The 18,024-nt window shown below is 35.7% G+C and overlaps 1 protein-coding gene across 1 annotated transcript in view; it reads left to right on the forward strand.

Moving 5' to 3' along the window:
* The first annotated feature begins 12,082 nt into the window (after positions 1-12,082).
* Positions 12,083-18,024, forward strand: part of LOC150083336 (nucleolar protein 6-like) — a 485,807-nt gene continuing 479,865 nt past the window's right edge. The window contains exons 1-2 of the mRNA XM_090377194.1: positions 12,083-12,130; positions 13,091-13,168. Of these exons, the coding sequence (XP_090233320.1) occupies positions 13,103-13,168 (66 nt within the window). The 5' untranslated portion in view covers positions 12,083-12,130; positions 13,091-13,102. The remainder of the gene's footprint in view (positions 12,131-13,090; positions 13,169-18,024) is intronic.

Here is an 18,024-nt window from a genome sequence, read left to right on the forward strand (position 1 = left end):
ATCAAGATTGGTGGAAGGAACAAAGGGGTTCACTTTTGTAGAAAGGCTTAAGTTCTGCAAGTTATATCATCTGGACACTAGGCATCTGTGAGGTGATCTGATTGGGGTGTACAAGGCCTTGAATGGTTTGAGCAGTCTCAATACTAACGTGTACTTCCGCTTGCTTAGACTAAGAATCTGAGGGGGCATTGATTCAAATTGAGGAAAGACAGTTGTAGAATAAATGTGCGGAAGTTTGCCTTTAGCCAGGGGGTAGTTGATTGCTGGTACAGGCTGCCATCTGTTGTTGTGGAAGTTGATCGGTTAAATAAATTTTAGGATAAACTAGACAAACATTTGGAGTAACCCAATGGGCGAAATGGGAAGGATTATATACAGGGCTCCCACTCACAAATTTAAAAAAAAACTTAGATTGCAACTTAAATAAACCCAAAAAAAACCTAGTTTTCATCATATAGTATAGCAACACAAATAAGATAAAACTTACCATGCAAAAATATCTTTTATTTAATTGTAATCAGAATTTTCATCCCATTCAGTTCCCTCCACATTTATTTTTTGAAGTTCTTTCATTTTTTTCAAACGTTCTTCGTATCTTTTATGACAAGTTCCTTGTATGACTTCTTTTACCAATTCTGATTTAGGTTTCCATGTATAGCAATTTTGATTAGATCTATTTATCGCCTGTTTTGCCATTAGTCGATTTTTCACAGTTTCTGGTTTAAGGGAGTTTGTGGCTTTTGTTTTTATATGGTTTACTTGGGAGAAGATTCTTTCTACTCTTGCCGAAGGGTGAGGTAAAATAGCTAGACTGGTCATAAAGTTAGATAAAATCTCATATTTAGAATTATTAAAGCCATCTTTTACATTACGTAACAGATACCATAACTCAGGGATGGTTTTGTAAGAGAAATCTAAATCTGGATTTAAATGAAATGATCTCCATTCATCATCTAGAAGATCTAGTTTGTCTTCAGAAACAAGGTGAGGGAACTGCATTGCTAAATGGAAAATTGAGGATGGCGAATTGGCATGATCATGTATCACTGCTGGGTCAAGAACATTGAGACTGGCGATAATTCCATCATCATTTAGAGGAAATCTTTTTCTGATTTCCATACAAAGTTCAACAAGAAATTTTAAACAATCATTTTTAAACCTGCTTTCACTGTCACCAAGTGGTGTTGAATTTAATAAGGCCATACAACAGCCTCCCAAATATATTTTATTCAGAGGCTTATGATTTATTGCATTGCTTGGATCAATTTCAACCAGCTTGCACGAAGTAATGACTTCTTCTTTTATGAAAAAACTAAGAATATTTTTATACTCAATTGAAACCATTGAATGAAGTAAGTGCAATCTGAAATGCTCAGATTGAAATTCAATATTCAGGCAGTTTATTTTCTCCAGTACATATCCTAAAAACAACAACATATGCTTAGTTCCTTTGGTGATCATAGTATTGTAAATATTTCCTGCACCATCGATTTTGTCAATTTTTGATTGAGACTGAAAATAAAGAACTAACGCATCCCACTGCTCAATAATAATTTTTATTACATTGCCACGGGATAACCAACGTGTTTGTGCTAATTTGGGGATTTTATGCTTAGCAGTATCTACAACATCTTGAATCATTTTGAACTCGTTTAATCTTTTACTACTACGGGAAAAATGACAAGAGATATCTTTTATAAATATTTCTAGATATGATGGCAGTACCTTGACTGAATGACTAGCACATAATGCAAAAGAATGGCAAACACATGCCATTATAAATACTGATGGTACATACTTTTTTAGCAATGACTGGAACCCACTCTTAGTACCCATCATAGTGGCACAATTATCACTTCCAGAGCCAACGAGATTACTTATTTGAATGTTTTTTTCTATGAAAAGATCTTTTACAGCTTGATAAAGCCCTTCTGAAGTACCATTTTCGACACAAACAGTGTCAAGTAACACATCTACAACATCAATTTTTTGAATATCAAAATATCTAACAAACAACAGCTAGAACTTGCGATAAAGATAAATCTGTACTTTCATCTATTATCATTGAAAACTTGTTGTTTCTGCATATGTTAGAAATGTATATATTTTCATGATAGGCTATGCCATCTTGTATAAGATAAGAGACTTTAGTCGCCTTCATCTGAACTTGTTTTGCAATATTGCTATCATGAAATGCTTTCTTACATGCTTCTATAAGGTGATCACATTGCGCAAATGGAATATTATGCTCAGAAATGAGTGCAGCAATTGTTAACTCTGCCTTTGCTACTTCTTCATTCTCCGTAGGTTTACGTTTTGTGAAGAACGTGTCTTACGTTGAACTTGTCTTAGCAATATCTGCACTTTTTTTTTTTAACTGTATTTTTCTGCAATAGTAACATCGATTTATTGGCATTCTTTAATTTCATTTCACAACAAATACAGTAAGACGCACCTTTTTCATTACTGTCTTCTTCCAACCAATCCTTTAATTCCGGATCTTCTAACCATTCATTTCTAAAATTTTGAGTATACCACCGTTTACTCATCTTTCTCTGTGGGGAACAAGTTTCAGACATTGTGGGCAATTTGTGGGTATGGCTAATTAGCAATTATCTTATTTAAAATGTTCTATAAAATAAAAAATAAATCACTAATCCATTAACATAAAATAGAAATAGTCACTACAATTTAAATTGATTATATCACTATATGTAGTACACGCATAAATGTAAAAATCACACCAAATAATGCAATAATACCACAAACGATCACGAAAGACTGTGCAGTAAAGACCGCCTTCCGCCTGCTCAATAGGCTGTGCATACATATTAGTAACACGAACATGTATGCTTACATGTATGAACATGTAAGCGTAATTTCATAATGTAGAACCCTGCGAAAACTTTGAAATCCTTTTACATTTGTAGTATTTTGTACAAGCACTTGAGATATTACAAATTATGATCAGTATTGTTAGAATATAAGATTAAGAAAATTGTAAACTGTTATTAAATGTATTCAATTTTATTGTATTTACAAGAAATAAAAATAAATTTTGACTTAAAATTAAAAATTACCAAAAAAACCCAGATAATGAGATATTTTTGTGAAAAAAACCTATCAACCCAGACGACAATCAAAAAACCCAGATCTGGGTGGAAAAACCCAGGAGTGGGAGCCCTGATTATATATATTTACTTTTTTCGCTGATGGTGCATAACATTGCTTTCTTGCATCACAGGCCTCAACTAATTCTAATGGTATATTGATATTAAATATTTTTATTGCCATATTTAATGATGTTAAGGATTTAAAAAAAAAAAAAAAAAAAAGGAACATTGGTATTACCTGAAGCTTGAAAATGCTCTGATTTCGAGTTTTGGAAAGTTTTTCTTACCAAGCGAATTCTCGCTGAGTAGGAGAAATTTTATACAAATTTCCAAAATGTCCCAACAGTTAGTTTGGGGAGGGTTGCATGATTTTCCTTTGGAAATGCTGGTTTTTCAAACAAAAAAAAAAAACAAACAAATTATGATATTAGGGTCCGCCGTAAATGATTTCATCTAACGATATATTTATTTTGTCTGTAAATTGCAGACAAAATTTTCGTCCAGACGTAAAAACACCCCAGTTTCTAGGCGAAAAACACCTTGCTATCTACGCCTGAGACCGACTAACTCAACCACGGAGTGAAAAAAAGCCCCAAAAATTTCCTCGCGTCATCGACGGGATTCGATGGTTACTTGTCATAGCTGTAACTGTTTTTCCGCTTAATACACGCTGCTGCCTTCAGAGCATTGTGTTAAATCACAATTTTTTAAATAAAAGATTGATATACATTGTTCTTGTGAGTAAGGTTAAAAAAAAAATCTGGATGAAAGTAGTTCGATTGGGATTTATTGTTTTGTTTATTAGAATACTATTCCGTTAAAAGTAGGGCTTACAATCCCGGAATCCCGGTCATTTTTTTCCGGTATTGATACAAAAAATACCTGTTTTTTGGTACTAATTAAAAAAATATATGGTTTATAATTTAGTCACATAACGATGAATTCATAATCTTTATGTGATTAAGATTATTATTAAGTTCAATAAATCATTGATAGGACACCATGCAACAATGCAACCTGTCCACAGTTCTCGGATAACTTCATGTCCTACCGTATCGTAACTCCCAAGTCCCGTTTCTCCACTACTGACTTTAGTTCAATCCACCAAGTACATAAGTTATTTTAGGGTTGCTGTTCCCCAGGTGTAAGACCTTGCATTTTGCTGAATTAAAGCATATAGCTGCCACTTTTCTGACCATCCCGGAAGACTGTCTAGGTCACTTTGAAGAACTCTGCCTAGCGGTCATCATTAACTACTGTACTGATCTTTACATCATCTGCAAGTTTAGACATCACACCCTATATCCCTTCATAGATGTCATTTTAAATAATCAAAAACAACAGTGGTCCCAATACTGATCCTTGGGGAACGCCGCTTCTTACATTAACCCAATCTGAGGAATAACCATTGATCACAACCCCCTGCCATCGTGTTATCCATCTAAGGAATTTCCCTATGATTCCAGCCTACTCCAACTTATAAAATAACCGCCCATGTGGGACTGAGTCAAATGCTTTTCTGAAATCCAAATAAACAATGTTGAAATTATTCTCTAAATCCGGCTCACGAGTGACCTGTCAAAATGGCTAACCAGATTTGTTAAACATGATTTTCACTTTACAAAACCATGCTGTGTATCCTACAAAATTCCATTTCCATCTAAGTGATCCTGAATTCCACCCTTGATCATTGCCTCTATGATTTTCCCTACTACTGAAGTTAGACTGGCCGATCGGTAATTTCCCGTTACACTCCTAGAACCGCCTTTATGTTCCAATTTACACCAATCCATCGGAATCTCTCCTGAGTCTAGTGATGCTCTCATAACTAGCCTTAATAGTTCAATGCACCCACTTGCCGCCTCCTTTAAGATCATTGGGTATATGCCACCAACCGCAGGAGCATTTATCACCTGTAGGCGCGAAAGTTTTCTGTTTAAATCAACATGTGAAATTTCAACATCATTAATTATATATTTTTTTTCAACTTCACTCCCATAATTTCTCATTGACGTGCAGGGTTTTTTTTCTGTAAATATCGATGTAAAGTAACTGTCAAGTTTATCTTCAACATCAGTTGGGGTATCTAATACTGTCCCCACGCAATTACATATGCATCCGATCTGATTTGTCCTTCTCTTTGCATTTATATATGTGAAGAATTCCTCTTTGCTCTCTTTTTTCCTTATCCGCACTCCTTGTCCTCTCCAGATTCAGTAAAGGTACTATAGTGAAAATTATACTTCGCTGAATAAAACTTTCTCCTTCAGAAAATGATGAACATAATTCAACCATGGAAGACCAACATGGAATGGAACATTAGTTTTCCACAATTTTTTTCCAAAATAAGAAATTGCCTGACTCCAATGAGATTTTAAAAGATGAACTTGAGTCGAAAATTAAATAAATACTTTTAACTATTTTTGCTAAAAAAGTTCAAAGCCTAGAAAATATGGACTGAGATCGTCTACGAGTATCAGAATAGAATCCGAAGGCGTTTTCTATCGCCAATCAAATATGTACCAAAATTAGATCCATTTAAAACGATCATGCTATTGATTGCTTATGTTTTTTAAGAGCTGATTTTATTCGGACAGGTAGTGTGGATGCTTAAACTTAACTAAACTTATTTGCAGTACCAATATGTATTTTTTTGTTTTTAGAATAACTGTATTTTTAATGATTTTTTTCAGAATATTTATTATTGCTATAAATGTTTATTTAAAACTTGAATTCAAGTAATTACAGTACTTGTTTTTTCCTTACTAACTCAGCGACTTCGTGGCTGAGTTAGTGAGTCTCAGGCATAAATAGTAAGGTTTTTCGTCCAGCAAAACAGACAAATCGGCCATAGAACACCCGCAATTAACAGACATAAGACGTACAGCACTTTAGATGGATTTAATTAATCGGATAGCCTAAAAATAATAGTTTAGTTTGGTAGTGAGAAGCTTGCTTTTTGGTGTTTGTTGTTCTTGGTAGTCCATTAGCCAGAAGCAAACAACACAGCAGCACAGTGGTTAAAATAAATGTCCCCCTACGCCGGGTGGATAAGTTCCGCGTTCGAATTCTGTCAATGGTGGGTAGAACTTTTATGGGGATTTTCACTCAGTCGACGAGTGAATCTGTCTCAGGCCTATCTAGCATTGTTGTTTCTCGTGGAAACTCAGGTTTTTCGTCGAGAAAAGCAGGAAATCAACTGGAGAGTACACGTCATTAATTGAACACATTCCGCACGGGCACAAGTTTTTCGTTGTCCGTAATATGATTGTTTAAAAAAAAATCGTAACAGCGTGTGTACACACACACACAACAAACTTTACAGAGTTCCTTATGATTATAGTTTACCACAAGGAAAGTGAATTAATTTTGAGAAATCATTCTACCTAAAACACAACGCAAGGTCAATGGGCCACAACTGGACCGTGTCTGACAACAGCGATTTTTATCACTAGTTTAATTTGTTCGCATATTTCGTTGGATGAAACGTAAAATCAAATGATGTTTGCCGTTGCCACTGGTTGTTTTGTTATACTGCGACACTGTTTTTTATCATCATTCTTTTATCATTCTTTATTCATCAGATAAGCTGAGGAAAGACAGTTGTAAGATAGATGTGCGGAAGTTTGCCTTTAGCCAGCGGATGGTTGATTGCTGGTACAAACTCCCATCTGTCATTGTAGAAGTTGATAGCTTAAACAGATTCAAGGCAGAACTAGGCAATCATTTGGAGCGAGTGGATGGGTGAAATGAGAAGGGTGTGTTTTGTTGATTTTTTTTTTTTGGCTGATGCTATATAAGCTTGCGTCTTTGCATCATGTGCCCTTGCCAATGCTAATTAGTCACTATGTGAAATGTTTGTAAAAATCCAAAAAATCACATAACATAAAGCCTTGTGACCAGGAGCAGTTATATATAGCGGTTCCGTCTGGAGCTGATACACGTGATACGGAAGTTGTATAAAGGGAACTCGTAGAAAACACTAGATACCGAAAAAAAATATATATAACATAACTGTTTTGGGATATAACTTAAGGATTTAATTTTTGTTTTGAATTTTATTGAATTAAATCGGAATCATGACTCTGACCAGAGCAGCAAAGCAAAAGGCTCAAGCTAATGGGAGTGCTGTGGTTCAGGGGAGAACTGAGGGGGGCAGTTGCCCTCTGAATCACGGTCTTTTAAAATGCACTGTTTGCTTGATGTTTGCAGATCAGTCGGGTACGGGACATGATACTGCCAAGGGGGATGTCTTTGTGTGTGCACGATGTAAGGAGTGCAAGGAAATCAGGCGACAACTCAGCGTTGTTATGGGCCTTTATGAGAGCTTGAAGGACAGGGTGGATGCCCTCGAAGGAAATAAATTGAGGGGCCCATCAAGCTCTCAGCTGCCCACATCAACGCCAGAGCTTGCACTTGGTCATCAGGCAACACAGAGGCAGCCCCCTAGGCAGAATGCGCTGGTCCCACAGGAACTAGTAGTTGTTGGTGACTCTATTGTCAGGGAAATGGGGAACATGCTTTGTAAAAAGGATAGGTGGAATAGGACCAGGGTATGTCTGCCAGGGGCAAAGGTTGATGACGTTGTAGAGCGAATATCATCTTTTAAGGGCACAAAAGGTGATATAGTTGTACACGTTGGCACTAATGATATTAAGAGTAGGAGACCGGTGGAATTACTTAGCAAGTACAGGTCACTGTTGAAAAAAAGCCGTGAATTAGGGTTGAACTTGAAAGTGTCGCAATTCTGCCCAGACACGATAGGAGGGAGTATATGATGACAGCCTTGTCGATCAATTCGGCCCTGGAGGGATTGTGCAAGGCTCAAGGGGTAGAATTTTTTTCAGCCTGGACTGTACTTGGTAACAGGAGAGATTGCTTCTACAGGGATGGGATACACTTAAATAGAAAGGGTGCAAGAATTTTTGCTGATGCTGTCGAGGCAGTGTTAGGTGGGTCGGAAAACTGCTAGTTGGGGGGATAAAAGGACTAATAGATTAACAGTAGCCACTGGCAGAGGTGGAAGTGATTCTTGCACTGCTTCTATTGAAATGAGCAGAAGCCTGGAAAACAAGATGCAGGATATTTCAGAGACTGCTGGTAGTCATTGCGGTACAAGTAAACACATGGGTTGTGTTAGGGTAGCTAAGAATAGAAACAGGTGCATGTATACCTGCGTGTACACCAATGCTAGGAGTTTGGTAAATAAATTTGATGAATTTGAGGTATTGCTCAAAACATCAAAGGCAGATATTGTTGGGATATCAGAGACGTGGTGTCACACAGATATAAGTAATGCGGAACTGGAATTTGGGGAATACAATGTATATAGAAAGGATAGACAGGACAGGAGGGGAGGAGGGGTTATGCTATTAATTAAGAAACACAAAGTCCAAGGAAGTGAAGCCAGTCGACATCGATGGACAGGGCAGTGTCGAGTCAGTTTGGTGTGACATAAGCATAGGGAAATCAAAATTGAGAGTAGGAGTGTGCTATAGGCCTAATGACTCTGATGAGTATAATAAGATATTGTACAGGGAAATAGAGTGGGCCTGTAAATCAGAGAGTCTTATAATGGGGGATTTTAATTTCCCAGATATTGACTGGAATTTGTGGGTTGGTCACTCGCACACTAGCAAGGCTTTTGTGGATTTATTGGATGATTGTTTTCTACATCAGCATGTTCGTGAGGCAACAAGAGGGAGCAATACTCTTGATCTGATTATCAGTAGTGATTCTTCATGCATTAAGAATCTGCAGATAAATGAACCACTAGGTGGCAGTGATCACAGTGTGTTGAAGTGGGATTTACTCAAGGAGGTAACTACCATCAGAGGTAAAGGGAAGGGTTTTTGTTTTCGTAAAGGCGACTATGATGGTCTGAGACAGTATTTAAATTCTATACAGTGGGACCAACTGATGATGTTACCAACAGCAAACTCAAAATGGGAAGCATTCAAGGAACTAATCTTGGAGGCTACCAGGCTTTACATACCAACTAAGAAATATTGTTCAAGGTTTAGGCCTAAATGGTTGTCAGATGAATTAATGAGACATATGGCAGAGAAGAAAAATGCATGGGATACATACAAATTAATGGGTGACATGGAAGCCTATGATAGATATAAGTTGGTCTGTAACCAAGTCACAAAGGAGATTAGGCAGGCAAAGGCAGACTACGAAAAATTCTTGGCAAAGGATGCAAAGAAAAACAGAAAAGAGTTCTTTACATATTTGAACTCGAGAAGGAAAGGGATGAATCAGATTGGTCCACTGGATATTGATGGTTCAACAGTTGAAGATCCTGCTCAGGTGGCTAACAATCTAAACGAGTATTTTGCATCTACATTCACTCATGAGGAGTTATTCAGGAAGGAGAATGATGTAGGTAAAGTAAACATTGGCAGTGAGCTGGATGATTTTGTAATAACTGAGAGGAAAGTGATGGAGAGATTGTTGAGGATAAACATAAAAAAGGCACCTGGGGTGGATGGGATCTATCCAGTTATATTAAAGGAGGCAGCAAAGGAAGTATGCAAACCCCTAGCCATAATTATGAGAGCTTCTTTGGACTCAGGGGAGGTACCCATAGACTGGAGATGTGCAAATGTAACCCCAATTCACAAAGGAGGATCAAAGGCTGACACAAGTAATTATAGACCTGTTAGTTTAACTTCTGTTCCAGGTAAATTAATGGAGGCACTGGTTAAAGAAGCACTGCAGGATCATCTAGACAAGAATTCAGTTATAGCTCAGACGCAGCATGGTTTTGTTAAGGGCAGGTCTTGCCTGACCAATTTGATTGGATACTATGATGTAGTCACAAAAGAACTGGATGCAGGGAATAACTTTGATATTATATATTTGGATCTTAGAAAGGCTTTTGATACTGTTGCACATGGATGACTGCTGCACAAATTGGAGCAGTGTGGCATTGGAGGCAAATTGCTGCTATGGATAAGGGGTTGGTTGAGTGGCAGAAGACAGAGAGTGGTAATCAATGGACACTGCTCAACGTGGACTAATGTTATTAGTGGAGTTCCTCAAGGTTCAGTGTTGGGTCCGTTGTTGTTTTCAGTGTTTATGAATGATATTGATGATGGGATATCAAGTTTAATGTCCAAGTTTGCAGATGATACAAAGGTTGGCAGGGTTATTAAGGACACTACTGACACTATGCTGCTGCAACAAATCTGGAAAGGTTGAACAGATGGGCTGAGAGGTGGCAAGTGAAGTTTAACATTGACAAATGTAAAGTACTACATATGGGAAACAGTAACCCCAGAGCAACGTATGAACTCTGCTGTACTACACTGACAGTGGTGGAGAATGAAAAGGACCTGGGGGTAATTGTGCAGGCAGATATGAAGTTCTCTGAGCAGTGCAGACGAGCTGCAAGAGTAGCTCATGGTGTCTTGTCAATGATATACAGGGATTTTTCTAGCAGGGATAAGGAGGTGATTATTCCCTTGTATAAGGCAATGCTTGTGCCACATCTTGAGTACTGTATACAGGTCTGGAGGCCTCATTTCAAGAAGGATGTAGAACTGCTGGAACGGGTACAGAGAAGGGCAACAAGATTAGTGAATGGAACAAAGGGTTGCTCTTACGAAGAAAGGCTTAAGTTTTGCAAATTACATAGTCTGGAGACTAGGCACCGGCGAGGTGATCTGATAGAGGTGTATAAGGCTTTGAATGGTTTGAGCATGCTCAGTGCCAATGGGATTCTTCATCTTGCTCAGAATAATCACCTCAGAGGGCATAAATTCAAATTGAGGAAGGACGGATGTCGGATAGATGTGCGGAAATTTGCCCTTGGCCAGCGGGTGGTTGGTTGGTGGAACCGTCTTCCATCACTTGTTGTAGAAGTTGATAGCCTAAACAAATTTAAAGCTCAACTGGACAGGTATTTCGAACGAACAGAGGGGTGAAATGGGAGTGGGGTTTTTCTTTTTTTTTTTTTTTTGGCTGATGCTGAATAAGCTTGCTTTCTTGCATCATATGCCTATGCTAATAAATAAGGCTTTGAATGTCTTGAGCAAGCTGAACTTTGATGGGATTCTTCCTCTTCCGCAGATTAAGAACCTGAAGGGGCACAGATTCAAATTGTGGAAAGTCAGTTGTAGAATAGATGTTCGGAAATTTGCCTTTAGCTAGCAGGTAGTTGATTGGTGGAAAAGACTTCCATCTTTTGTTGTGGAATTTGATAGCATAAATAAATGTAGGGCTGAGCTGGACAGGCATTTGGGACGAAGAGAGGGGTGAAATGGATTTTTTTTTTTTTGTTGGCTGATTTTGCATAAGCTTGCTTTCTTGCATCGTATGCCTCTACTAATGTTAATGCTAATTCTAATTTGTGAAAATGATGATTCGGGTCACTTACTTACTAAGTGAAAAAAAAAAAAAGGTAAAGTGCAGTCATTATCAACCCACTGCAGGATGGAAGCCTCCTCAACAATTCATGCTGAGGGAAATGGACCATAATCTGCCACGCTGGTACAGTGCGAGTTGGTAGATCGACCGTATGAGGGGCTTGAACCCCAGTCTACTCAAAGAACGTGTGTTACTGCACTCCCGCTCCTGACCACTCGGCTACAGAGGCTCTTCTCACTAGAGTCGTTAATTATTGATATGTTAATATAAAATAAGTTTCATGGAAAATGAACAACAGATCGTTGAAAATAATAGGTGGCGCATTTGTACTTTTTTAATCCACGTGGTTTCCCATCGTTTTCTGTTATGTTTATTTGAGTTAATATAATTCGCCTACTTGCATTTTTGAAAAAAAAAAAAAAAAAAAAATATATATATATATATATATATGTGTAAATATCATTTTCAGCATACCTGTAATCTTTAAAATTTCTGGTAAGGTTTAACTTTGTATTTGTAAATAACATTTAATATATTGTCTAATTCTGTAAATTTCAGGAGATTTTTGACATCATTCAAAAAATTGTGGGTGTTCAGGTCTTCGTTGTGATCACCAAATAAAATTCAGTAGGAAGCTTTCAAAGGTAACCTAACTTTGCATTTATATAGGTTCATCAAAATATTTATAAAAATATGTTTGGAAAATGATTTACATAAACTTGACAGTATACTATTCCTTACATTCATGCCATGTAAAAATGTATAAAATCGTGTTTTTTAAAGTTAACTAACTTTGCATTTATATAGGTTTATCAAAATATTATAAAAAAATGTTTGTAAGATGATTTACATGAACTTGACATAATATATGTATACTATTCTTTACGTTTATGCCATGTAAAAATTTAAGGTCGAGATTCAGTATCGGGTACAGCATGCGAGTGCCATTTTTTCCCACCAGTAGTTAACTACTTTCAGATATAGATGACCCCTCATGAATCAGATTGTTATTGAAATTTTCTGTCTATTACCATACATATTTATATTTACACAGCTTTTTACATAGGGAGCTCTCTATAATAACACTTGAAAAAAAGGGAGCTCTCTGTAATAACACTTGGAAAAGTGTTATTACTGTGTTACAGAACTGAACCACAAGGTTTGTGGTTCAGTTCCTATCATAAATCATAAGTATTCTTTGTTAAAAGCTTTTTTTACCAAACAATATATGTACAGAAGTTAGCATATATGTGAAAAAGTCCTTCCATATATATGCTAACTGACTGAAGTACACATACTTTCCAAACAATATATTGATGCTTCATAGCTTTGGTTTCTGTAGCACTTAAGTAAACTCAACTGTTCAGTTAATCCTGAATTATTTGTTTATGGGCATTATGAAAAGAATGTCCATCTAAGATACAATTACTTATTGTATTGTTGTCTAAAATGAAATTTAAATTAAAAAAAAAAAAAATTTTTTTCCCTTTTTTTTAGATTTTCTAGTTGAGTTTAGGTACAGGGCCTAACTTGAACTTTTTTGTTTGAATTTTATAAATAAGTGTTTTTATCATGGCAGTAACTATATATTTTTTCCCAATTAGATCTGAATTATCATGAAAAAGATAAAGTTATCAAAAGATATATCTTCTGAAAAGGAAATGCAATATGAAACTCCAGAGGTAATGAACATATAAATTTTCAGAGCAAGATTACTCTATTCAGATAGCATTATTTATTTACCCAATTTATTGTGCATATAACAACATAATACATATAGATATATAGATATATATATATATGTGTTTCAGATTTAATTATTACTATGTGTCTTTTATAACTTAAATTGGATTTATCATTTACATGCAGATATTATTTTCCAACCTCTATATATATATCACAGAAACAGATGACCTCCATAATATTCTCTTTCTCTGTCTTGTTGGTTGACCCTTGAAATCATTGAGATTCAGCAGTATAGGGCAATACGTTTTGTACTTATGCAGTGGATGTTGCTTCTTGTGATCACTTTAGGTCTCATCTAAAGTGATAACAATAACTAATGGAACAAGAATGAATGCAGTTGTTCAGCATTGTTTACTGATGTAATGCTGAAATGTTTACATAAAATGGTGGAAGTAGATAGAAAGAAAACATGAAAATCAACCAACATAAATTATTTTCATATGATTGTCCACTACTTCATCAAGAAAGTTATTAATAAAAATTGGAAATGTCATAATGTTTCTGGAAATCCATGCAAACCAAATAAAGAAAATATTAAACTCAAGAATTAGAAAATGGTTAATGCTCTACTATACAACAGTCAGGTTGGTAGGAGCAGAGATGTAGTATTTTTTGCAGGGAGTAATGTTACTGACAGCCATATAAATTGTACAAAGCAAAATCAGTAATATGCCAGAGTTCAAGAACAGATTGGGATATTATGTGATCACTTCCACTCCACATGCGTAAAGTGTGATAAGGAAAAATGTGAGAACATAAATTGATGCCTGATTACAATAAACTTGTTTTTTGTATGTATTCATATACTTCTGATGGGGATTTCATAAAAGTGATAACGTTATCTGTTATTACAATAAATGTTATGCACTGTATATATATTATTCATTTACGAGAAGAATGAAACAACTCAAAAATTGGCATTTTCCAGAAAAGCAATTAAAAAGTTAGGCATTCATAAAAAAAATTTTATTTCCCATTTATAATGCAATGATAACGAACAAAATCAGTAATGTCTTCGAGAGAGTACTGCTGTCTTTGCATCCTGCTGATAACCATTTCAAATGCATACCAATGCTCATAGTACAATCGAAACAAACCCTGTTTGACTTATGACACTATTTTTTTTGTTATTATTTTGAATTAGAACAAAGGATAATACTTTAAAAAAAACTGAAACGAGTGAAAAAACAATTTGCAAAAAAACTGTATTGTCTTTATTATACAATAAAGACAACATACTTTAATATACAATTGCTCAGTTACAAGATTAATACAAAACTGCATTATTTATGAATTTTTTTTGCAGGTTTTCATAAAAAGAACTAATAATACTTAGTTGTGTAATACTTAGAATGTGATTGTATTTAAGAAGGTCTAATAAATATACTTTTTTATCTCATTTATTTTTGGTTTCTTGTCAAACACTTCAGTTCTATGGATGTATTTCTGTTTTTTCTGATTATGCAAGCCTCTTTAAATTAAAGTGATCCTTTTTGTACTTTTAATACTTTGATGTCATTTAATTTGCCTGTATCATTATCAATATTTTGTGTCAAATTTGTTCCCATCTGAGAAGTTAGTTCTTTAATATCATAGAATTCTTCAAAAGACATTTCAATCACTCTCTACGGTTCTTCCACTTTCTTTGCAGCTCGGATAGCCGAAATAAATGATTTGGGAGTATACATAGGTCTACTTTTCAACTGTTTTTTTTTACTTGTCTTTCAATTAATGAATGGGCTGAATTGCCCTCATTTTGAGTGTGTTCCTTTATAAAGAATTTGTGGGTTATAGATTTTGTGTTAAATTTATTCACTGCAAACAAGTGTAGTGTGATCATAAATCTGTTTTTCTGTTGCTCTGCACAATTATTCGAGAAAAATTACCTCTGTTTCTTCACTAATTGATTTATTTTAAGACAAAAAGTAAGCACGATTCTAGTTCATTTATACCTGTATTCCTGAGGCCTTCATGCCAAACAAAGCAATTGATCTTATTGGTTTTAAGATCATAAATTGTAAAGATCATAAGATCATAAAATACATTCAACTTGGATTTATAATAAAAAACAGAGACGTTACCTTTTGGATGCTGAAAGACTGCTTTCATGTCATAAACATCAAGGATTATATTGCTTCCAGATCTCTTTATCAAAATTTTTCTCTTTGCATGCTAAATCTTTTTCTATCAAGTGCTGATTACACTTTTTTTTTAAACAGTTCTTTACCCTCACTTTTTGCATTACTGTAAGGAACAGAGGTCTCACATTGGTCTTTTTTTGGTTGGAAAAAAGAAATGTTAAATTCTTCAGCGAAGATTATTTAATTTATAAATAACATAGTTACCAGAATTTATAAATAACATAATTACCAGAGGGAAGAGTTCTTTTTGCACTCGTTAACATAGTCTCTGTGAATATCTGATATAGATTTACTTCCATCAATAAAGTGTTTCGATGTATTAGCATTCGTGTAGTGGTTCTCTATCTTTGGTATAGAACAAGAATGGTTTTGGATATTTTCCTTAATTTTGTCACCAGTTCAAGAGTGTTTTGCATGCTTCCCTCATTTATCTTCTTCAAATATGTTAGAAGTAAACTTATTCTGTTTTTCAATACTGTTTGTATAGGCCTATCGTTAATGTCAAGAGTGTTTTTAAAAAACAGTTTACATACTTTTTACATACAAACACACATAAAAACAGTTTACATGTAAAGTTTTTTGTCGATATGTTTTTAAGATAAAAGCACTATTTAGGTGCCTGTTGTGAGAGCTGCCTTAACGAATATCCAGTTTCCATGTTTGATACAATGAAATCTCTCTGCCTTTGCTCCCATTTCCTCCATCTTAGCAGAGATGTTTACCAGCTGTTTTTAACAGGAGGCCTCAGCAGAGTTTCACACGAAACCAACCTGCTGGCTGATATTTGTTGGTTGGTTTCGTGTGAAGCTCTTCTGAGGCCTCCTGTTAAAAACAGCTGGTAAACATCTCTGTTAAGATGGAGGAAATGGGAATTCTCCATACTAGGGCCCACAAGTTATCTATAGATGTGGTTGTGTTTATAATAAGAGTAGCTAGTAGTTCGGTTGTGACGATGATGATGCAATATCTTCTTTGACAAAGGTGTGGTATTTTCCTTGTTCAAAAGAGAGCCCATTTTCTTGATGAGGTTGTTCAGTGTAACTTCAAGGGATATACTAGGACAGAATATCTATGATCTTGATGTAGATGTTTTTTTAACCATTCCACTAGATTGGTGGAGTTCTTCAGTGAGTGTGGGCTCTTTTCAAGTTAGGTGGATAGATGTTTAACCAACCACTTGACATTCTTGCTCTGGATGTCTTCTGTCACTTATATAGGTGATGTACTAATAATATAGCCATGTGGACAAAGAAACCCTTATTGAATTTATTGTCTCCAAACATCAAACACAGTATCATTCTGTTCACTCTTGAAAAAGAAGCTGACAAGTCTTCCACTCTTAGACACCATGCTGAAAAACAACAATGGCAAGCTTGCAACAGCAATCTGTAGAAAACCTGCAGACATGGAAACAACTATTCAACAGACCATCAAAGCAGGAGTACATTATAGGACCTCACCTTTGGATCCTTTCTATATTCAGTCCATACTTATTATAACAGGAGTGCTCCACCATGAGGCACTTCCTGCAGTTGAATAACTGTGTTGAACTGTTCATAAACGGGTCTATACAGAAGACGAAGACCATTGAGAGCTGCAGATGCTGCCACCCCTGCATCCCCCAAACAAGAATGCTGTGCGCGTGTGTGCACACACACACACACACACACACACACACACACACACACACACACACACACACACACACACCACCCTACTATATTCCCATGGCTTCTAAGAAATAATGACAAGAATAGATAAGAAGCACAATGTTCAAGTATACTGCTTGGAAAAACAAACAGAAAAACATCCTTGGGAAAGCTCTCCCCATTACTTATGAAACCAGACATATCACCTACAAACCATCCTGTGACTGTAATAGGGCACTCAGTCATGGAAGTTAAAAACAAGAATGAGCATGCAAACACACCAAGCTTAGAACATTATAGCAAGTGATGTTGCACATTACACAGACAGAAAAGCCCAACTTAAATCCATTGAACCATGTATCATTTCAGAAGAACAATAGAGAGAAAGAAGAGAATTTTTGAAAGTATTCTACATTTTCCAGAATCTGTCTAACTTTAACCAGAACAATGGGGGGGGGGTCACTATTTCAAAAATTTTTGTTTGTATCCTCCAACAAAGGTTCTGTTAGACGAATTTTGATATAAGGCAGTCATATTCTAAATTATTAAATATATAAGTTTTCCAAATTTATTAAATTCTGTGTCACACACAGTGAAGTGTTGTCATTCCATTGTTCTGGGTACCTGTTTGCCAGAGAATTATTTCCTCATGTTGTTCTGTAAAATTATTCTTGCTGCTCTTACTAAGACTTTTATTTTACACGTTAAATATCTTACATGTTAATGCAGATATCCAGGTCACTAATACATGCCTTCCAACAACTCTTCTGATTTAGTTGGAAGATTTATGATGATTAGATGTCTTCCACTTCTTTTTCAGTAAATTTAATTTCTTCTGCTTTTTAATCAAGTTTGTGCATATTTTTAAAATTGGTATTTTTAAAAGCCAATGTTAGGTAGACCTGCTAATGTTTGGACTAAGCATATGCTGGTACGTATTTCCTTTCATTCATTTCTAGACAGTAGTGGCGTATGAGGCGCTACATTGGTATTCAGTCATTT

This window comes from Mastigoproctus giganteus, chromosome 7, assembly GCF_048544385.1.
Source record: "Mastigoproctus giganteus isolate SK-2022 chromosome 7, ASM4854438v1, whole genome shotgun sequence".
In the NCBI taxonomy this organism is placed as follows: domain Eukaryota; kingdom Metazoa; phylum Arthropoda; class Arachnida; order Uropygi; family Thelyphonidae; genus Mastigoproctus; species Mastigoproctus giganteus.